Source organism: Hypomesus nipponensis, chromosome 3 (assembly GCF_054491055.1).
Source record: "Hypomesus nipponensis isolate SF chromosome 3, ASM5449105v1, whole genome shotgun sequence".
Classification (NCBI taxonomy): domain Eukaryota; kingdom Metazoa; phylum Chordata; class Actinopteri; order Osmeriformes; family Osmeridae; genus Hypomesus; species Hypomesus nipponensis.
In genome coordinates, this window is record NC_140363.1 from 5,327,482 (window position 1) to 5,350,256 (window position 22,775).

The 22,775-nt window shown below is 51.4% G+C and overlaps 1 protein-coding gene across 1 annotated transcript; it reads right to left on the reverse strand.

The window, feature by feature from the left end:
* Positions 1-58: 58 nt before the first annotated feature.
* paplna (papilin a, proteoglycan-like sulfated glycoprotein) lies at positions 59-21,279 on the reverse strand. The gene is made up of 27 exons (XM_084684706.1): positions 21,034-21,279; positions 19,464-19,526; positions 19,281-19,377; positions 18,587-18,693; positions 15,779-15,839; positions 14,970-15,072; positions 14,460-14,590; positions 13,840-13,963; positions 13,677-13,757; positions 13,144-13,316; positions 12,326-12,449; positions 11,574-11,700; positions 9,041-9,245; positions 8,774-8,950; positions 8,495-8,645; positions 7,992-8,072; positions 6,558-6,753; positions 6,239-6,320; positions 5,979-6,105; positions 5,163-5,556; positions 3,779-3,937; positions 3,237-3,370; positions 2,827-2,908; positions 2,576-2,722; positions 2,203-2,436; positions 1,311-1,486; positions 59-911 (listed from the first exon to the last, which is right to left on the reverse strand). The coding sequence occupies exons 3-27, from the start codon at positions 19,338-19,340 to the stop codon at positions 739-741; spliced, it is 3,609 nt and encodes a 1,202-aa protein (XP_084540832.1). The 5' UTR covers positions 19,341-19,377; positions 19,464-19,526; positions 21,034-21,279; the 3' UTR covers positions 59-738.
* Between the last annotated feature and the right edge of the window lie 1,496 nt (positions 21,280-22,775).

Here is a 22,775-nt window from a genome sequence, read left to right on the forward strand (position 1 = left end):
AGCGACATTCTAGATAGAGGTGGACACTTAAAAACAAAATAACAATGTCAAAACAGAGTTAATCAAAATATCATTTTATTTCACAATAATTACAGAGTAATGAAAGGATGAAGTGTGAAATTACAGTCATTCTGAGCTGGAACTAGATCCTTTATATCATTATGTTCCCAGCAAATATTGATTTAAAGTGATGAAACAGCAAATAAACCGAATTTCCAAAGTAGGTCAAATGGAGTGATGCAAGCTAGTTTAACAAGATCTTCAGATTCTCAGAACAAATTCAAAGACCAAAAAAGCAACTGATTCAGTTTAGACTAGAGCACCTGTAACACCCTACAGGTTTGACAGATGCAGCGGAAGAGTGTGTGTGTGTGTCTGTTTGTGTGTTTGTGTGTGTTCACTACTATGTACCAGTTCCACCCAGCTTAAGTGATGCTTCACAAGTAGTGGTTTCAACTGGACATGAAACTGAATATAAGAACAGTACAAAATATTCCCTGAACAGCAACAACAGGCATGTCTCCTTGATTGAACATTTCTACCAGGACAGACACACGAATGTGGATCGTCCCAGTTAGATGAAACACCAGACTGAACAGACAGAACAGTGTCAGCATGTCAGTTTCGGTACCAACGACAGGAGGTTCTGGGATCTGTGTGGGTTCAGGAGACAAGTCCTCAGGAAGGACCCCCCCTCGGCCTCCCCCTCCTTCCCACGATGCATCAGCGCTGGGCACCCTACCCCGTCCGGCGCCCCCTGGAGCCCCCCTGAGCGTGGCGGGCACAGCTGGCACAGCAGAAGCTGGCGTAGTAGGGATTGTTGCACAGCCGGGCGTACACTATGAGGTTACAGTTGGCCAGGTCGGGCTGGTCCACGCACTCCGCTGGCACGCCCACCTCTGCATCCTGATCTGGGGGAGCGCATTGAGAGGAGCAGGGATGGGGGGCAAGATCATGACATTTACATTACATGTAGTCATTTAGCAGGCGCTCTTATCCAGAGCGACTTACAGTAAGTACAAGGACATTCCCCCCGAGGCAAGTAGGGTGAAATGCCTTGCCCACGGACACAATGTCATTTGGCCCAGCCGGGAATCGAACTGGCCACCCTCTGATTACTAGCCCGATTCCCTCACCGCTCAGCCACCTGACTCCCTAATAGACTCTCTAATAGTGTATGATAATGTTGTTGAATGTCTGTTTTGCTGAAGCTTCTAAGATGGTCCTGCCGGACTTGGACAGGTACAATAGACAACGTGCGTCACCTTGCTGCGAGGGCTTGGACAGGTACAATAGAGAACGTGCGTCACCTTGCTGCGAGGGCTTGGACACGCGGATCTCGGCCGTGGCGCTGACAGAGTAGGTCCCCACGTAGGCGTTGCAGGTGTAGGAGCCCTCGTCTGCCAGCTGCACGTTGTTCAGAATCAGACTCCCGTCCGGGGACGTCTGGACGTTACGCCCGTCCGCACGCACGGGGACGCCGTTTCTAGGAGACGAGCGCAGAGGAACAGGAAGTGGATATCATGGGATGTTTTGTCTTGCTTCCAGGTCAAAGGTTAGCTTCAGTCGAGAGTGCCGTCGTTGGAGACTAAAATGGGTTTTGATCAATAATATAATCTGTTTTTAATCATTTTTTATGCTTCTATGCAATAAGAACAAAGTGCACGTGGAACGCACAGATATATATGTGTAATAAATAACTACTGTCTAGACCCCTTTGTTTGGATAAAGCGTAATGAATAACCTGCTACATAGACACTTCTATTTGATGAGAGTATATTGAGAAACTTTTGCATTAGACACAAACCACCAGGCTTGCATCATGTACAGAAGAGACAACATCCGTTCGTGGAACAAGGGTCTGATGAAAGCGTAAACAGCTACGATGTGAACTTTGTCCTAAGATCAGGATGTGAACCCTGAGCCAGAATCCTTATACAAGACAGGGGCTCCTGACACTCAGCACTGCTTCTCTGTGCCTCTGTATCTCACCGACACTGTTGCTTAGTTACTGTTGCTTGTTTCCTTGGAGAACTCTGACTCAGACAGCTACTGCCCCAGAACTCTTGTAATCAAAACATCTGTTGGAACCAATAAAATTAATAATCCCAGAACGTAATAATTATAATATAACGATTTTTTTTTTAAATGATCGAAGATTATTAAAGACGAAGACGGTAGAGGATGAGGTGTGAGACAGACCTGGACCAGCCCACGCTGACGTTGTCCCCGGATACGACGCAGGGCAGACGTGCCGTGTCGCCCTGCGCCACCTGCAGGTTGTTGGGCGCCGTGGTGATGAGGTCGCCGTGGACACGCAGCAGCAGCTGCCTCTGCTCCAGGTGCTGGTGAGTGGAGGCCGTGCAGGTGTACGTCCCCGAGTCCTGCGTGCTCAGCTGGCCAATCACCAGGGTGCCGTCTGAGTGCTGGGAGTGCCTGCCAACCAACGACCAATCACAGTCACGCGCCGGCACAAACGCATAACCACAGTGGGAATCGGTGGTGGCAATCAGTGAGACTGCATCTGGTGGTTGTTCAGGTGTGTGTGTGTGTGTGTGTGTGCGTGCATGCGTGCCTGGGAGAGGTGAGGGGCAGGCCGTCCCTGGTCCACTGCAGGCTGACCGAGGGCAGGGCCGAGGCTGGGAGCACCCTGCAGGCCAGCCTCACCGTCCCCCCTGCCCTGCCCTCCAGCTGGGACGAGCCAGAGCGATCGATGCTGAACCTGGAGCACACACACACAAACACACAGCCGTAGGGTACTTGGGGTGGAAGAGGTCTACGTATACATCGGTGAGGGGGGGGGGGGGGTTGAGGGTGAGGGTGTACCTGATGGAAGGCTGGCGGGGAGGCTGAGGGTGTAGAGGCTGGGAGACTTCTGTTCCTGGCCTGTCATCCTGGGGGATACCCTCTGTCAAACACACACACAAAACAGGCACACACACCACACACACACATACACACACAGTCACACACACAATTCACAGGCCGACTTTATCTTATAAAATGCTTATGCAAGCTTTGTCTAGAAGGGTATAAGATAAATGTATAGGGTTGTATACAGTGTTCACTCAAACGTGAACACAAAATGTGTTTTGCTACAAGTTGTTCACAAAAACTGAGCCAAGGCTAAAATGTATTCATCAATTTAAATTATTTGTCTTTTAGACAACGTTGAAAATGAGTCTCACAGACCGAACACCACACAGGGGTGAATCCCAGACCGTAGGGTGTCTTACCAGATACAGACAGGTAGATGTAGCGATGGTCTCTTTCCCGGTCCTGGTCTCGCGTCGCAACACAAAGCAGCCAACCAGAGTCAGCCACTGTGAGAGGACCGACCAATAGGGAACCGTTAGGTTGCTGATTATGCCTATGAAACAGAATAAGAAAAACAAAATGAGTCACGATAACAAAATTAAAACATTTAAATATTGGTATTTTTAAACACTGACTAAAAGTCAGCACTTCAACAGGGCAATAATACTGTAACCCTCAACTAATAACACCTCAACTACAGACCAAACAATAACGTCTCAACTACAGTATTAGCCCACATCTTACAGTGCAGCAAAAACAGCATCAAACTATTTAGTGGCGGCTGCAGTCTCTTGCGAGACAGTAGTACAGGTTCTCAAATCCAACATGAACTGCAAAGTGCTGCTTTCAGTGCCCTGCTAGCCCCCAAACCTCCACTGATCCCTGCCACCAGGAAACCGTGACTCTGGGGGTGAACATGGGGCTAGGGTTAGGGTGTCCAGGCGGAGAGGTAGGACATCACCTGTGGGCCGGGAGGGGAGCGCCGTCTCTCCTCCACTCCACCACCACGCTGGAGGACGGGGGAGGGCTGACGCGGCAGGGGAGCACCACCGTCTGGCCCGCCAGGGCCTCCACCGAAGACGGGTCCGACTTGTCGATACTCACCCCTGGACTGGTCAGGCTGGAGGCCAGGGAGGAGGACAGGAGAGAGGGGGAGGAAGGGAGGAAGGAAGGAAGGGAAAAGGAAGAAAGAAAGATAGAAAGGAAGAAAGAAAGGTAGAAAGAAAGAAAGAAACAAAGAGAGCAGAATGGCAAATAGAGGAGAAAAAAGGAGAGTAAAGTCACTTTATGCTCTACTGTTGGACAGTAGCTTCAACAGTCACCAAAGCTCAGCATAAAGAGCAGCCCAGCTTGGCTACAGAAGCAGGAGAGACACAGAAAGAGACAGAGACGAGGGAGACAGAGACGAGGGAGAGAGAGAGAGAGAGAGAGAGAGAGAGAGAGAGAGACCAGGGAGAGAGAGACCAGGGAGAGAGAGACCAAGGAGAGAGAGAGAAACCAGGGAGAGAGAGGGAGAGGGACGAGGGTGGACACCACACAAGCCACTACCCACCCAGCAACACAGACAGTTAAAACATATGAGGTGAGTGTACGAGCTTGCAGGGTGCTGTGCAGGATGGAGAACATGGAGGAGTTTGACATCCCTCCAGTCCCACCTGGTGGAGGACGACAGACATGAAGGAAGGCCCGTGTGAAGAGTGGATGGAGCGACTACTACAGACACACAGACACACAGACAGACAGACAGACAGACGAGGACTGGAGCACCACAGCAGATTTTATTAGTTTATCGTCATGACAACAGAGTGACAAGCCCAGAGATTACATGGGAGGGGGCTGACAAGATGAGGGTGAGGGCGGAGCGGGGCAGGCAAAGCGTTTTGGCTGGTTTCCGAGTGAGAGGGGGTTAAGTGTCTGCAAGGCTGCCATCGTGTGTCTGAAAGCGTGTTTACCGTACGTCTGCTTAGGCGTGAAGCACACGTATGCACGTGGCAGAGCATGTTGACAGTGTTATCAGTGTGTGTACGCGTTTTGGCGACTGTTCGTGTGTGTTCGAGCGCCAATGTGTGTTCCCGTATGTGTGTGTTTTATCGGCCATTTGTTTCAATAGATGTACGCGTGCGTGTCTGTTAGCAACTGTGCCTTTAGCGACTGTTCATATGTGTGTGTCTTAGCGTGCGCGTGTGTGTTTGCTGCTGTGTTCCTGTGCTCCTCTGGGGCCCCGGGACCCGGGGTGAGAAGGGCAGGGCTGGGGAGGGGCCGCTCCCTTCTGAGAGGGGGGGGGGGGGGCGTTGCTCGCCGGTCGCTCGGGGCTCCTCCACCCCTCCTGTGTCCTGGGGTCTTACCTGGCGGCGGGGAGGGTCTGCTGGACGGCCACGGGCCGGCGAGGACGCAGGTGGACCCGGGCGTGGTGGGCGTGGGTGGCAGCGCTGGTGCCCAGTCTGCCACTGGAGCCGGGCTGGACGCTGCCCGCGCCACGCCCACGGCCCGGGGTGGAGGCGTCGGGGGTGGGCGCCCCCCCCCTGGAGTCTGTGGCGGGCCGGGGGGCGAGCTGGCTGGGCGAGGCCGACTGGCACGACCGCTGGCACTCGGCGCGGGACAGGAAGTTGTTGTTGTTGCCGTGGCAGCCGCCGAACCAGAAGTGGACGCAGCGGGCGGTGAGGACGTCGTAGTGGTAGCGGGGTGTCCAGCCGGCACAGGAGCCGGCCGCCCGGGGCAGGGAGCAGGTGGAGCGCTCAACTGAGGGGTGACACAACAGGACGCTCACCTCTGACCTCTAACCCCCTGCTATTGAGGGAAAATGTACCATGTGACCCATGCTCGCTAGCTGAGGAGGGTGGCTACTTTGTGTCTGACTCTCTACAGTCTTGACTCTAACCACCAAAATACACTATACATTCTGGTCCTTGGTTTTCTGCCATGTTTTCTATATGTACTATTTGTGAGTATCTATGGATAACTATTTATAAAAGACAGACCAAACACAACAGGACATGCTGTATACGCTCCAGCCTTTCTCCTTCCACCTCCCCCTCTACTCCCTCTCTACCTCTTCCTCCGCCTCCTCCTCTTCCCCTCCCTCCCCCCCCCTCCCCTCCCCACCCCTCCCTTCCCTCTTCCCCTCCCCACCCCTCCCTTCCCTCCTCCCCTCCTCTACTCACTGCCACTGGGGGGGTTGGGACAGCCATCTCCGTTGGGCCCTCCAGCGGGGGTCGTGCGGTCGTAACAGCATCCGTAGGTGCTCAGGCGACACTGGACACTGTTCTCAGCTGGGAGGGTGGGGGCAGACTGGGGGGGTGGGGAAGAGGGAGCAGATTGGAGGAGGCAAGGGGAGGAGAGAGTATGGGGGTGAAGAGAGTAAGGAGCATGTGACAAATGTTTTGGTTAAAATCACGACAACAAGCGCAGAGCGTTTGCTTACCGTGGGGGCGGGGCGGTACTCCTGGCAGCCCTCACGATTGGCTCCCTGTGCTGAGGTCACAGCATCCTGACAACACCCATATCTGACCCACGAGGAGGGGGTGGGGGGGCAGAAAAACATTCTAAAATGAGACTTGAGACCACAAACTGCTGCGGTCATCCAGACACGTAAAAAACATCCCCCTATCATCTGGTCAGCGGTCAACAACACATAAAACACACACACACACAAAGAACATGTCAAAATAGAGCCTGTGTTTTTCTCTGTTCCACCCCTGGAGCCCAGACCATAATGAGGGGGCCTGGCTGGCGCTGAGTACCTGGAGGAGGTGCAGGGGGGCTGGGCAGGGGGCAGGGGGGGGCTCTGGGTGCAGCCCAGGCCCAGCGGGCCCCTGGCGGAGGAGCGTCCGTCGGGGCAGCAGCCGTAGTAGGTCTGGCTGCAGTGCAGGGCCGGGGCCAGGCTGTGGGGGTCGTACACCGTGTTGGTCTGGGGGCCGGCGGGCTCCGGTCTGGGGACTGAACACCACACTGTGTTTTGCACCAGGCACACACACACGTCTACTCAAATACACGCACACACATCTACACCCACGCACACTACAACACACATGTTTACACACACCTACACACACAAACATTTCAACACACACTAGAACACACATCTACACACTCATGCTCTTTCAACAATAGATTCTGAAGGGACAACTTCTAGACAAATCTAGATTCTGCACATCCCCAGCAATTCATTCATGTCCACCATCAACATTGGTTTTACGTTTGTAACTTTGCAACCCTATTGCCCTATGTATTTATTCTTTTTTCCAATTGACAGGTAATCCAGGGTTTTCTCACAATATCACAAATGTGATCGACCTCGCGAAAAGCCATTTTTTTGTTCGTTCTTTAAGATATAGATGCATAGCTATGACACAGAAAGGAAATACCACAAATAAGAGATACTATGTTGTGGTATTCTCTCCCTTAAAATATGCTCATGGCCCAAACCAGAACCTGAAGCAGCTCCCCTGGAAGGAGGCATGTGTGCTTTCAGAAGCTAGATGTTAAAACAGCAGTGAAGCTCTTGAGCCAGACTCAATCTACGTCTACATTCTTGGCATTCCTCCACCAAGCCTGCCTGTGATAAAATACACGCCTGGAACACAATGAACATCTCTGCACCATGGGGGTTGTTGGGAGAGCCCTGTGGCGTGGAGTCACACACACACACACACACACACAGATATGAACACCGAAGCGACAACAGTGAGGAAAAGAGCCAGAGTTGGTCTGACTGGGACCATACACGGAACACAGAAACCCGGAACACAGAACCCCGGAACACGGGAACTGTGGGAACGCTGGCAGGCGGCGAGGGAACCAACACACCCTGGAGCTCCCCCTGCCCTCGCCAGCGGTGCCGGGAGAGGAGGAAGGCCAGGGCCAAGGCCAGACACGGCCCAGTCCACAACGGCCCAGTCCACAACACTGGTACAGCTCACTGCCTCCCAGGTATGTTAATCAGACTGACATTGTCCACGGCCCCCAAAAACATGTCAACGAGGCCCGGATAATTAGTGCTGGGATGAAGGGTGGGAGGGAGGGGATGCAGGAGAAGGGGTAGGAAGGGGGGCAGGAGAGGGGGTAAGTGCTGGGACAAAGTGACCGCAGTGAGGGCAGCAGAGTGTTGAGGGAGCGTAGGAGAGGCAGACAGGAGAGAGCCACAGAATAGAGTCACGGTCAAGACTGCTTCAAACCTGTTGAGTGGTCAGGTACGTAGGGATGGAATCCTAGCTGGGTGTTGTCATGTCCTCTTGGGTCCTGCATGCTGGGGACCACTGGAGGAGAGGATATTGGAGGGGAGAGGATAGAGGAGAGGAGAGGAGAGAAGAGGAGAAAGGAGAGGAGAGGGGAGGTGAGGGGAGAGGGGGAGAGCAGGAGAGGAGAGAGGAGAGAGGAGAGAGGAGAGAGGAAGAAAGGAGGAGAGAGGAGGAGAGGAGGGAGGAGAGGAGGAGAGGAGGAGAGAGGAGAGAGGAGAGGAGGAGAGAGGAGGAGAGGAGGGAGGAGAGGAGGAGAGGGGAGAGAGGAGAGGGGAGAGAGGAGAGGAGGAGAGGAGGGAGGAGAGGGAGAGAGGAGAGAGGAGGGAGGAGAGGAGGAGAGGAGGGAGGAGAGAGGAGAGGGGAGATTCACGGCGGGTCAGCCAGGTGTACATGCGGGTGTGTTTGCATGCGGACAGTGCCGGATGGAGGGGTGGTCTCACCCTGGGGGCTGTAGCAGGGCTGGTCGTTGCAGCCCTCCACGGTGGAGGGTTTGGGGTAGGCGCCGCAACGCTCCACAGGGTACAGGTTCCTCTCTCTGTCGGAGCAGATCACCTGGCGCTCGCGTAGGCCGGTGCCACAGCTCTTAGAGCACTGGAGAGGAGAGGAGACACAGGGCACAGAGAAGAGGGATGAATTGGGATAGAAATCCTTTGTGTGTGTGTGTGTGTGTTGGGGAGGTATATATCCATGCGTGTGCACGTGTGTGCGAGTGAGCTCACCAGTCCCCAGTCTCCGACGTGCCAGCCGATGTGGACGGGGCAGGCGGCCAGGGTGCAGGCCTGGGTGAGGGTGGGGCGCGGCAGGGCGGAGCAGGCCACATCCTCCAGCCTCATCCCCCCCGAGCCCACGCACAGCAGCTCCCGGCTCTGGAGCCCCGCGCCGCACGTCACGGAGCACTGCACGCCCAGCACGACACCGCGGTCAGCTCTCCCAAATCCCCCGTTTGACCCCGTTTAAAAGACAATTGTGGTTAAAGGGCCCCCTACCTGGCTCCACGCTCCGGCTCGGTACTCGACGCAGCGCTGCATGTTGCAGGTCTGCAGGGTGGGCGGGGCCTGGGAGTAGGCGGCGCAGATGGCGTCCTCCACCACGCGCGGCCCGGCCGCCTCGTGGGACACGCACTGCACGCTGCGCACCTGGGAGCCCCCGCCGCACGACACCGAGCACGGGTTCCACGAGCCCGTCTCCCAGCTGGGACCCGCCAATCAGGAGGAGGGAGGGAGGGCGCGGGGGGACGGGGATTGGTGGGAGGAGGAAGGGGGGAGGGACAGACGTCAGAGGTTATGTTAGTGTTGGGATCCCTCTGACAGGAACTTGTCCTGTGCAGCGTGACTAGCCCCCGCCACCAGCACCCCGACATCAAAGCCCCCAGCTACCACTACACACAAGCCAGCTAACACCGCGGTCTGCTTTGGGTTTCTATTCTTGGTTAGTTGACAAAACGATGTTACCTGGAGACAGTAATCCGTTTACACACGCATACGTTCGGCTGTGAAACTGCTGAAACTCCCGTAGAAAGCGTGTTCTATAGTGAGGGTTCACCCTTTTTACAGATCGCTATGTCACGTTTTTACAAATGATGACTCTGCAGTTAGCGCTCTCTGCCTCAGAGGGAGTGATCAGCAGGTGTGGTGGAGGTGATCTGTTGGCGAGTAAGGCCAGAATAACGACACAAACAATGGATTCTGACTGACTGTGCAGTGGGTTTCAATACAGTGCCTATGTACCAGTGCATTTCACTTCGTACATTTTCAAAATGGCGACTGCGATATTTTCCCCGTCTGCGACATGACTCAATCATTGGGAATAGCTCAGTTTGTGAGAGTGCTGGGATGCATTTGACCAATCCGAACACAGATGTTTCACAATTCCTGCACAGTAGCCTGTCGGTATGTGGAGCCACCATGTGGAGCAGCCCACCCAGTGCAGACAGGACCTTTAAGACACCCTGTGGTGAGAGTGTGGCGTCATGGCGATAGCAAGGCCCCGCTTGGGCTCTTCCAAGGTTTCACAGGCCTCTCAGGTTTCTGAAGACGACCATCAAACTCAAATTATTAGGAAATGCATAAAAAGCACATTTCTAAGAAATTATTGTGAGTTATTATTTAGAGTGTTTTAAGACATTTAACAAACTGATAATGTTTTACTTGATGTGTTTTTACCGCCCTGTCCGTAAATGTAAAATGTCTTAAATCAATTCAAAAACAAACATCGAAGACAAGAACCAAGAAATAGCACACAGGCAGTCAAGCCACAGCGAGGTCATCTGGGACCTACACAGGAACACATACATTACCACCACAGTTGAGACCCTGTGTATGTGTGTGTGTGTGTGTCCCGTGTGCAGTGTCTGTTCTACACATAAACCAAGCTAACACACACAGACAGGAAGCGTTACAGACACGGCTGGCTACGAGCACTATCAGACAGCGGCCCAGCTTAGGGATCAGGGGAACAGGGGTCACACCAGGGGCCTCTCTGATGCGACCCCTGCACGACACGAGCTCCCCCCTGACCCCCCTGCCTCGGGGAGAGGTGCGAGGGGGTCAGGGACGCACAGGACATGAAAGAGCGGGGTGGAGGGGGGGGGGGGGGCAGGGGGGGGCAAGGGGGGCAGGGGGAGGGGACACGGATCTCTGAGCTGGACAGTTGCCTCTCGCCGTTGTTCCGGTTCCCTTGAGGAAGAACAGGCGCTACACTCTGAAACCCCTGACGCCCCTCCTGCGGACCTCAACCAGGGGGTAGAGACACAGAGCGTTCCGGAATACCCGGGAATCACTCTGAATCGCTCCAGCCGCCATGTGTGGCTCCAAGCCCGGGTTATGACATGCTGCATGTAGTGGTGGGGTCCATCCACTTTGGGGGATGTGGAGGATTCAATCGCATGTGGGTGTGGATGTCGTTGGGGAGGATTCAACCCCTTAAATGGGAAGGTGGATGATGTAAATCAGTGTCTGGGCGTGAGGTGCCAGTTCCCCGTGGTTGAGGTCCTCTCCCTGGGCCCCTGGGGGCCTTGTTACCTGAACACATATGGCCTGGGCTGCTCTGAGGGCCTCCACATGTGTGGCGCGTACAGGTACGCCATCCTTTCAGGACAGGAGCAACACAGCAGCAACAGTGAGGCCCGCGGCGCACTGGGCTCACAACCATGTTCCACTGTACACACCACTCATTACTACTGGACTGAGACGTTCATGTAGTTTGATCATCTATTGTACTTTCGATTGATAAAGTCATGTCATTTGAGAAGCTAACGTAGTTTGTGAAGCTAACGTCGTTTGATAAGGTAATGTAGTTTGTGAAGCTAACGTCATTTGAGAAGCTAACGTAGTTTGTGAAGCAAATGTAGTTTGTGAAGCTAACGTAGTTTGTGAAGCTAATGTAGTTTGTGAAGCTAACGTAGTTTGAGAAGCTAACGTAGTTTGTGAAGCTAACATAGTTTGAGAAGCTAGGGTTCAGTTGTGAATGGCATGGCCGGGGGTCTACTGCCGCCGAGGCCCTGGGGCACGTCCGCCTCACCTGTGTGTCTGCGGGCAGGGCTGCGGGTTGCAGGTGCGGTTGCTGAGTGGGCGGGGCAGCGAGGAGCACAGGTAGTCGGGGTAGGCCTCGTTGTCGATGGCACAGAAGACCAGACGGGACTGGTACCCTGGGAGGAGGAGGAGAGTGGACTATCAGTCACATATCACTCCATCACACATCACACCACACACCAAATCAGACATCACACCACGTCACTCGCTGCAGCGCATCGCAAGGCTGTCACTGTCATCCTCAGTATCATCATCCTCTTCATCACCCTCACAATCATCATCATCCTCAGCTCCTCATGATGGAATCAGACTCTACAAATTATTCAGAGGTTTGAAAAAAAAAAAAAAGACTAAATGAGTCATGATGGGATGGAACTAATCAGCTCCCGCTGAAATACAGACCATGTGTACCAGTTCCAACCCCATCAGTTCAATATCCATAACTTTAACAGAAGGTTAGTGTGGATACAGATCTAATAAAAGTAGCATGTGAGGGGAGGATACATCAATGGTTAGAACATCTGCCTAAAGAACAAAAGGTCAGGGGTTCAAATCCCCCCTGTATGTTGCTTTGGATAAAAGCATCCACTAAATAATTACATTATGTACCGATCCCATCCTTTGAAGAAGATTATAATCTTCATAAATAGAAGATTTAAACTAAGGACCTCTTGATGGCCAGTCAAATGCTGTACTACTGAGCCGACCCTCTCCCCACGAGGGAGGAGCAGTGATCCTGACCTGATCCACACTCCATGCTGCAGGAGGACCAGGAGCCGTGGCTCCAGTAGTAGCCCTGTCTGGAGCGCCCGTGGGGCAGGTAGTACTCAAACTCCACCCCCTGGTTGGGCTCCTGGACGATCAGCTGCAGGGGCAGAGGTCAGAGGTCAAACACCCTGGAGAGACTGTACGGTGAGGTCTGAGTCACGTTAGCATGTAGCGCAGCCGCCCGCTAACGTCGGAGACTTCAGCGCAATACCATGAAGGTCATTTTTTTCTTGATATATAAGAAGCACAAACGCCTTTTCGTCAGGTGTTATACATTTGTTGACAGCATGACAAAGTTAGCTAGCTTGTCGCAGCATCTACTAGGGTCCAAACTTCAGTAAAAAAACACACACATTTATTTATTTAAATACTGCCCTGCTCCGGATAATAAAATGTCCCAGAACTCTGATTTACGTCTATTGATGGACCTCTATAACTCAGACGATGGTTACAGGAATGCTAGAGACACTATCCAGAGGTCAAAAAACCTTTAGATTATGTGAATAGCTTTAGACAATATCATCCGAACCATCTGGTTTCAACTGGAATTTGTTAAATATATGGACATTTATGACGGAATCAACTTACATTTATAGCTTGTATGTATATATCCAGTATAGTTGAGTATGTATATAGCCAGTATATCTTTGTACCATACAGTAGGATATGCTTTCACAATTCAACATTCAGCACAGATTGGCATATTTGATCATATAATGATATGTGCTACTTTGTTAATTCTCTACTAACTGATTAATACAGGTTCTTGTGTTCATGACAAGGTGCCTGACCTCGATGACGAGAGGCTCTGTGGTGGGGCCCCGGCCGATGATGGTCTCAGGAGTCATGTCTCCCTCTGCACCCCTCTGGTAGTACAGCATGGTGCCAGCGATGGGGGTGGCGCGGGAAAACTCAATTACCCAGTGGCCATTGAGGTAGTACTCCCCTCGCAGGTTCTTAATGGCTGATGACACACACAGCCGCTTCGGTGATACGTCCGTTGTTAATCCGAGGTAATACAGTTTATCTTACAGGCTTTCATAGACACTCTTCTAGGTGTACATCTATAACCGTATCGTAAATGCATACACATATACACCTATATTAAAACACATATTATCCATTTAGCATTAACCTTCTATCCAAAGCGACATACTTAAATCGTCCATAGAAAGGACAGCAGAAACTCAAAGATCGGAAGTGTAGATGGTGGTCAGAGTCAAGGAATGGGCCAGTATTCCCTGAGTCTCCTCTGTGCCATTATGACATGCACATCTTGCAGCCCCCCACCAGACAGCGAGCTAGCTGTCCTCCAGTGACTCACCCAGGTAGTTGCGAGTGGGGACCGTCTCCCTGATGCTGATGGTGGTGGCGCCCACGGGAATGATCACCACCTGGTTGTAGCCTAGGAAACACAGGTGTGCTTAAAAGATAGTAACACAAGCTTTCTGTGAGTCACAGGTGACTGTCTGGAAACCCCTCCGTACCTCGGGGCAGGTCGCGCACAGTGAAGGAGTTCCTGGATGGGTAGCAGGACTGTCCGCTTCCCCCGCACTGCAGGCAGGGGTCCTCCTGCTGGGGAGACTCCAGCATGTTGTCACAGCCCAGCCGCTGGAGGTCAGGGGCCAGGGAAAGGGAGGAGTCAGAGAGAGGGAGGAGTCATAGAGAAGGAGGAATCAGCAAGAGGGAGGGGTCATAGAGAGGGAGGAGTCAGAGAGAAGGAGGAGTCATAGAGAGGGAGGAGTCAGCCAGAGGGAGGAATCAGCAAGAAGGAGTCATAGAGAGGGAGGAGTCCGCAAGAGGGAGGGGTCATAGAGAGGGAGGAGTCAGCCAGAGGGAGGAATCAGCAAGAAGGAGTCATAGAGAGGGAGGAGTCCGCAAGAGGGAGGGGTCATAGAGAGGGAGGAGTCAGAGAGAGGGAGGAGTCAGCAAGAGGGAGGAGTCAGAGAGAGGGAGGAGTCAGTGCTAACAAAAAGTTTACGAATTGACAAGGTTAAAAAGAACCACCGAAAGCTGCTTTCCAGAATTCCTTAGACGTCACCATAAAGATCCAGCTACTATCATCACTTCAAGTAATCCCAATTCTCGGTTCAGTCCCCATGCCCACCTTGCAGACTCCGCCCACACACACGTCCCTGCGTCCAGGGTGGCAAGGCGTGCCGTCCACCACAGCCGTGCGGTGGCGGTAGAAGAAGTTCTCGCCGCGAGGCATGCAGTTCAGCTCACACGGGTTCTCCGCTGGAGAGACAGCAACACGCTCCAGTTTACATTTACCTCACAGACACGCCACAGTACAGGTGACGACAGGAGGACGCACACACACACATAAATACTGACACACACACATTGACATTTTAGCAATTTTGCAGACAATCACATAGACAGCACTGCAGAAAATCAAAAAAGGATCAGAAATGCATAATTCCAACAGTGATTTTGGTGGTTACAGTTAAGGAATGGTCAGTATGTACCAGGGTAGTCTTCTACCCATGGACTACATCTCGTGCCTTTACAACCATCTCTAGAGGAGGAGATCCCTCACTGAACTATCACTTGACCCAGACTCCCTCCTCCTAACCTAGGATCGAGATATGATGTCTTTAACCTCACTACTCACCTCCATAGTGAGGCAGCCACTTGTAGCGCTTCCCCTGGAAGTCAGTTCCATCGAACTGAGAGCACTGCTCCTCTCTGAAGTCCCTGGAGCCCTCTGGGCAGTCCTGGGGAGAGATATACCAGGAGACAGGGAGGTCAGAGAGAGATACCAGGAGACAGGGAGGTCAGAGAGAGATACCAGGAGACAGGGAGGTCAGAGAGAGATACCAGGAGACAGGGAGGTCAGAGAGACACAAGTTTTGTGTGTTGCATTGTATGTTGCAAGAGAGACTTGAACCTGTTACCTCTTGATCTACAGTCAACCTGTTATACCACTACGCTACATCCAGTGACTAGCTTTCTGACACCTACTCACGAGATTTACATTGACCTATATGGGAGATGATATGACAGTAGAAAGTCATGTTTATTTTCCATTTGTACTGCTACAGAACTATTGGCCCTGCTAATATCATCGGTTTCCTAGCAGCTTACTCTATGTCCTATCAGTTTAAAGGTTTGAGTTTGAGGAAAAAGATGGAGCAGGAGAAGGACAAGCACGAGGGTCTATTACTGTCTCCTGTGTACGGAGCGGGAACTGTAAACAGGGATGGCTCAGGCTGTGTCTGGGAACTGGGGGCATCTGGGATTTCATACACGAAACAAATCCGACATGTGTAACACAACGGCCATAATGGCCGATCAGGGAAGCAGGTAGTGAATCACTGTGACAGCTGTTTCACAGGTTTATCTCAGGTGCTTAAAGTCAACTCTTCCAAGATGTTGGTGGTGTTTGATGTCTCTGAAGAGAGAGGCGTGGGAAGCCCTCACCTGGATGTTGCAGGAGCGGTAGGACTTCTCTGGGCCGACACAGTTGTTCCCCCCGTCCGTCCTATTGGGTTTAGAAGATTTCACATTAAAACGAGCGTTTGGATGAAAAAACAAACAGCAAAGGGTCCATGGAGAGGAGTCATCAGTCCTCACAAGCATTGTTAAGGACGTTTTCAAGGACATCGTTAGGGACGTTTTCAAGGACGTTTTCAAGGACATTGTTAAGGACGTTTTCAAGGACATCGTTAAGGAACGGTTTCAAGGACATCGTTAAAGACGGTTTCAAGGACATCGTTAAGAGAATCCTTAAGGACATCGTTAAGGTCCATGTTTAGAGTCTTGTTAAGAGAGAACTCTCACTTGCACCACTGCACAGGTAGACAACCATGACGCCAATCATTGTTTTTGCTGGTAACAAGTGCAGGGTATGTGTTCACCCGTGACATGCTTGGGTCCTGAACAATACAACTTGAAGATTTTCACTTCATACAGTGCCCTGTTCTTGAGATAATTGAGCCACAGACAGACACACAGACATGCCTGCCTTTCTAGTTGGATGTTTAGTCTGTCTTCACATGCGTTTACAGACTGGAGAGCAGACAAGTGTTCAGAACGTCTCAGGATAGCGGCTGCTCCAGCGTGCGTCAACACGCCTCTGCTGGCCCACACCCACGCAGGGACGGACACACGTCGGACACCATCCTCCACTCGGCCTCGCACAGGGTGTGGGTATATACCAGTCTAGATATGTATTAGACATGTGGAGGGTGACATCACTCTCTTCTGGGAATCAAACTACCCCTGTCTGTTCTTTTTCATCCCACTATTTCCCAGAAACCCTGTGTAACATCTGTGACGTGTGTCTGGTGTGCATCTGCCGCTGGGGGGCAGGGCAAGGGCAGGTCAGAGTGATGTAGGGGGAGTCTGCTGCAGTGCAGGAGTACAGGTGCGGCGTGTGACTAAGACGTCTCAGGAGACAGATGAGCACAGGGCTGGCTCACTTCCCGCTCTGCTGTTAGTCACGGGAGGAGAGGGCTGGATGACGAGGGGTGTGTGCCTGGCTGCTGGGCTCTCTGGGGGAGTGTCGGAGGAGCCGTGCCAACACCACAGGCCCACAGGTAGACAGAAAGTCAACATGACCAGTACAGGCCCACAGTTAGACAGAAAGTCAACATGACCAGTACAGGCCCACAGGTAGACAGGTTCAACTTCAAGCCTCAGCATGACGATCGCGTACAAACCTTTTTCAAAAAATGTTCTACCTCCCTCCCGTTTTTACTGCACAGAGAACCATGTGGTGTCCCTGTGAAGCGGGGGAAGGGGTCAGATGGATCTGCTGTGAGGCGGTAAGTCAGGGTGTGGCTCAGCTGGTATCAGGAGGAGCTGTGCCGGAGCATGTTCAGCAGCCCTTTTTAACTCATCTCCTCACTGCTGGTGGAGGCAGACCTGCGCCTGCAGCTCTATTCTTGAAAAAGCGACTTGTTCTGAACCCCGCCCCGCCCCTCCCCACGCCACCCCACCCCTTCTCTGTACCCCACCCCCCTCTCCTGAGACACACCTGCTGCTGGTTTGCAATCTCAGCAAGAAAAAAATGATGCGCCTCATGTTTCTACTTCAAGCCACATAAATCTGTACTTGAAACAACTGTCAATGTTTGGCTGACAGTAGGATGATGTTTGACACAATAATACTATTCCAATGGCCATAATACTTTTAGGTAATTACACCTCTCTATGCAGGGGTGAAGTGTGAGTCATGGTGTGATGGTGTGAGGCATGGGTGAGGGGAGGGAGGGATGGGTGAGGGTGAGGGAGGGATGGGTGAGGTGAGGTGTGGGTGAGGGAGGGATAGGTGAGGTGTGGGTGAGGGGAGGGAGGGAGGGAGGGATGGGTGAGGGTGAGGGAGGGATGGGTGAGGTGAGGTGTGGGTGTGGGTGAGGGGAGGGAGGGAGGGATGGGTGTGGGTGAGGGAGGGATAGGTGAGGTGAGGTGAGGTGAGGTGAGGTGTGGGTGAGGGGAGGGGAGGGGAGGGATGGGTGAGGTGGGCTGGGTGAGGCTAAGGTAAGGTGGGGTCTGTGTGGGCCAATGGAGGGCTGAAGGTGGGGCTAACCTCCACCAGTGACAGAAGGGCTGCAGAGGTTATCCCTGGTGGCAAACACTGAGGTGCAAGAGAGAACACGCCAGCAGGATTCCAGCGGAGTGATTTACAGACCGAGAAGCAGAGGACTGGTGGGTACAAGAGACGAGCCCTGTCTCTGAAACAGTACTCCATCACACCCGCCCCCGTCCCACCAAACAGGAGCAGATGGATTACAGGCAGCGCACGCACAGTCACAGATGAAAACCAATTCACGACATCAAACGCACCCATACACACGTACACACAGGCACAAACACACACACAAACACACACACAGACACATACAAATGCACACATACCCATACACGCACACAAAATCACAGGTTCCCCTGTGAAAAAAGAAAGGTGCAATATTTGCACAGCGCTTAATTGATTCCCTGTCCCAACAAAGCACAGACAGACCCAGATCGCTCCTTATCCTCACTGAGCTACAGTCTGGCTGCCACAGGCAACAGACAACGCCCGGCTGACAGATCCTGTCGAAGCTGGAGAACCCCTCCCTGTCTTCTTTATCCTCCCCTGGAACTCCAGGGGATTCTTTTATGACTCATCATTATTGACCTGAAACGGGCTTTCTCCTGGAACAAAGACTCCAATGAAAGGGAGGAGAAGAGGATGAAAGAAAGAAAGGTACAGGGGCTGGAGGGATGTGAGGTGAGGAGGTCCTACCTGAGGGTGATGCACCTCCTGGACCTTGTGGTGACGCCCCCTCCACAGCTCCTGCTACACTCCCCATACGGCCCCCACTCCTCCCAGTGGTCTCCACTGGGCACCTGCTGGACCCCGGGCACACACATTACCAGCTGCTCTTCATACAACCACTACCTGTATGTTGCTTTGGATAACAGAGTCTGCTCAATGATTGCAATGTCAATGTAAGGGTTTAAACTCGCTCCCCTCAGTATAAACACGGCCCAGCCACCGACTGCTGGGTTGTCGCTGTAGCTGGCTCATGAGGCGTTTTAGGTGGAAAGATGCGTGTGTGAGTCCGAAAACCTGAGCTACAACCCTGGAGGGAGGAGGTGATATTGGCAAATAACACCTGACACACACCCTCACCCCTCACTAACCCACTCCACTGCCCCCCTCACCCTCACTTTACTCCTCCCAGTTGATAATACAGTGTCAATTACACATACTTTATTTTTTATTTTTTACATTTTAGTCATTTAGCAGACACTCTTATCCAGAGCGACTTACATTCCCCCGAGGCAAGTCGGGTGAGTTGGACACAACGTTAAAATTTGCACCGCTGGGAATTGAACCATCTGATTAACAGCCCGATTCCCTAACCGCTCAGCCATCTGTCCCCCCTGTACATACTGTACCTTACATACACTTTCATGGTGCACGGTGTACTTACTAGCAGTGCTGGAGTAAGACACAGCTGCAGAACAGCAAGGCCAGCCAGCAGCATCTTCATACTTCCCTACCGAGGACAATGCCAGTCACTTCCTGTACTGATAATAGACCGAATTATAGATGTTGACGACTAATATTGATTTACTCGTTATAATCAAAATCCTTTGAAAAGCTTTTCACCCACCTTTGTTTGTTGGCAGTTGAGCACGTATCCAGCTCCTTTTCTCTTCAGACGGACCAGACCAGCCTAGGAGGATCAGACGGGTTCATCGTTCTTGAACAGTGACTGAATCACTGACTGAATCAGCGACTGAATCGGTGACTGAGTCAGTGACTGAGTCAGCGAGCTCTGAGCTGCGGGCATGTTGGGCTCTGCGTCGCTGTGGTCTGAGGTTAGAACCGGAGCCAGCATCCCAACCACAGGAAGGATGAGCCAGCCCAGACCGCAGTGCCGAGCACATTGGGTGCCCTTGGCAAGGTCTACCTACACCCCCCACAACACGGACACATGACGTGCCGCGGTTGGCGCCCTCTGCTGGTAGTGCGTTTGAAACTCAAGGACAGCGGGAGGGGAGGGGCAGCCCCCCTTTTCATGCCACCTTAGGCAGCTGCCCATGTCGCCAATAGGAAGGCCTAGATCTGTCACCTATGTGCCCCAACCAGACCATCTGTATTCTGTAGCACACAGCGGCCCCACCCCTCCCTCTCTCCCTCCCGCCTTCCACCCCTCCCTCCGTTCCTGGATCCCTCCGCGAGACCGGATTGCTTAATTGAGATGAAATATTGATGCTGTGCGGTACGTAAACCAGCTTGTTGTTTGTTTGTTTTCCCTGGCTTTCATCATGGCAGCAGGACGCCTGTGCTTGGCCCAGCTGGAAGGGGCAGACTGGGGCTGCCAAGCCTCTTCCTACCCTCCCAGGGAGCCCAACACCCAAGGCCCTGTCTGGGGGCATGGGGTAGGGACACCCTGGGGGAGTGGGCGAGGAGTCAAGGCTCCAGCCATGCAAGGGAGGTGGGGTGGAGAGGTTGGGGGTGAGGGATGGGGTACTTTGTTCTGACTGATCTGACTATCCATAATTGTAACCACTTGAGGCTTGTTATTGGTGTCAGAGCTACTGGGCAGCTGATCTATGAGCCTATTGTGCAATAATTCAACCCTTCAGAAACTCTGTGCTGACAGGATAAATGTGCTGAACAACCCATACCTCGATTACACAAGCACACACTCTCTCTCTCTTCCTCTCTCAAATGTGTGCATCTTCTGCTGGCTGTGGCGCCTGTGAGGTGCTTCTCAACCTTATCACCTTTTCTGTCTACTCGTGAAAAATATCAAACATGATTGTGACAGGAAAGTTTTATTCTTGCGATTATTGAAGCTGTCTAATCTTTCCACAATGCGTCTCTGTTTATGCAACCATGCTGTTATGAACCTTCAAGCAAAACATTTTAAACGGCATCCCTGAATTCTTTTCAATCTCAATGTAGCCTAAATGTCTGAAGGCGCAATGCAGGTTCGCTCCAGTTTAAGTAGCGTCTTGACTTTGGAATATATATCCCTCAAAAGGTACTCGTAATTAAAGAAAAAAAATTAAACTAGCCTAATCCTGTTCTTAATATCATTCACCGCCATAAAAATATTCAACCATTATTTACAGTCATCAGTGAAGTTAAGTTTGTTTTAACAAACAAACAAAAAATTGTTTAAGGCATAACTTAATATAATTTCGTCTAATAAAAACTGTTGTTCATCTTACCCGTTTAACGTTTAGGCGTCGGCTTGCTTCCCAACTTTTCAAATAAACACCTGGTGAATCCTCGAGCTGTTGACTGTGAGCGGCTTGCGTTGGTATGCGCCCAGTGTGTGTCTGTCCGTTGTCCGTAGCCTCCTGGTGTGAGGAGGTTATCTGAAAGTCTAAACCCACTCTTTCCCTTTCTGCTTCCACTTTCCAGCAGGAAATTCAAAACTGGGAGAAAAAAGTATCGTTGGTGAAACCTCTCGAGTCCTCTGCAGAGTACTGCGTACCCAGGGCAATTATACTGCGCGTGCTGATGACAGAAGTGGGAAGCGTGCTCAGAGACTGTAATTTCACATAGTAAAAATAACTGTTAATTATTACGTCCATTACGTCCATGTGGAGAATCTCCCTAAACCTGGTGTTAAATGGGTTTTAAAGGACTCATTTACACAGCCTTCATATTCACCATGCTGTTATTACCGCAGGGGCCAGGAGCTGTACGGTAACAACCTCTAATACCAGGGTGTTCGCACGACCCCTTCATATTGTAAAACAGAGAGAAAGTTACCCTGGGAATAAAGGGGACACAATTTGAGTAGGATTTTTTTCATGAATGGGTATGTCATCTTGGTATTATTTGAAAACTTTCTTCACGAGTCTTAATGGAAACAGGCCCGTGTTGCTCTTTAATTGACCAGTATGGAAAATATTACAACTTCATATTGTTACTTTGTTAGGATGTAGCATGTTGAAAATTTGGTTAATTTGAATATATTGAATAAAACACTGTTCAAAAACTTGAAAGAAGTTTAACGTTTTATTATGACGTTATCATTGATCTCTGGCGCGAACAGACAGTTAAAACGCTGAATGTCAACAGTGTGGTTATGTCTTTTTACAGAGGAAGCCAGTCTGGTCACTAGGAGGGCTATGTTTAGGAAATTGCCACCATATGTTTTCCAAAATGTCCTTCCCTCCCCGTTCTTAGGGGTGAGGTTTCAGGGAATACGGAGATCTCAAGTGCTCTCTCTTTTTGAGGAAGAAACACCCAAACAAACTGTAATTGTGGGAAAGGGCAGCCATGTGAAAATATGTATTTGGGTAAATTCAGTGATGGTTCCAATTCCACTTATACTAACATTTTCCTGCTGTTTATCCTTTTATGAGGTGTCTGGTTACATATATGTTATGTGTGGTTTTCAACAGCCTGTGACAAATACATTGATAGAGCCCGCAAATTGTGTACTGTGCTATGGTGGTCCTATCAATCCACATATAACTGGAATTAAATCGAGTCGTTTTTGTTCTGTGGTGAATAGCAAAGATGGCTGTGTGATTTTTGTAATTAGACCAAAAAGACAACATAAATGTAATTTCTCATGTTGACAAATAAACATATTACATCTCAGGCTGTGTTTATAATGGAAGGATGTGTGGAAACAACATTTCACAGCATCAATAATATGGATAAGTGGATACATAACTGGAAAGAGCCTTTGTTTCTGTCTGAACGTAGGAGGTTTTGACTTCCTGCCCAAACTGGAAGTGCTGCTTCAGTAATCTCCAGACTCCATCTGTATCTTCATGGTCCCCTGTGGAGGCAGGTTCCGCTGGCCTCACATGAACACTTACCAGGGCTTCACAAACACCATCAGTCAAATCCAGAATGAGATGACCACCCTCCGTCGTCACAGTCACTCATCCCTCACGTTCCCCAGCCTGTCGGAAGCTTGTCAGTGTTGTGTGACAATTGTTTAGTC

What these genes read in the sequence shown, in the direction of transcription:
- paplna (XM_084684706.1), bottom strand. Translation starts at nt 19,340, where the DNA reads ATGAAGATGCTGCTGGCTGGCCTTGCTGTTCTGCAGCTGTGTCTTACT. An exon ending in CAGACCCTCCCCGCCGCCAG is followed by an intron (nt 3,938 to 5,162) that starts GTAAGACCCCAG and finishes CCTGGCCTCCAG; the next exon opens with CCTGACCAGTCCAGGGGTGA. An exon ending in GTCAGCGTGGGCTGGTCCAG is followed by an intron (nt 1,487 to 2,202) that starts GTCTGTCTCACA and finishes CTCGTCTCCTAG; the next exon opens with AAACGGCGTCCCCGTGCGTG.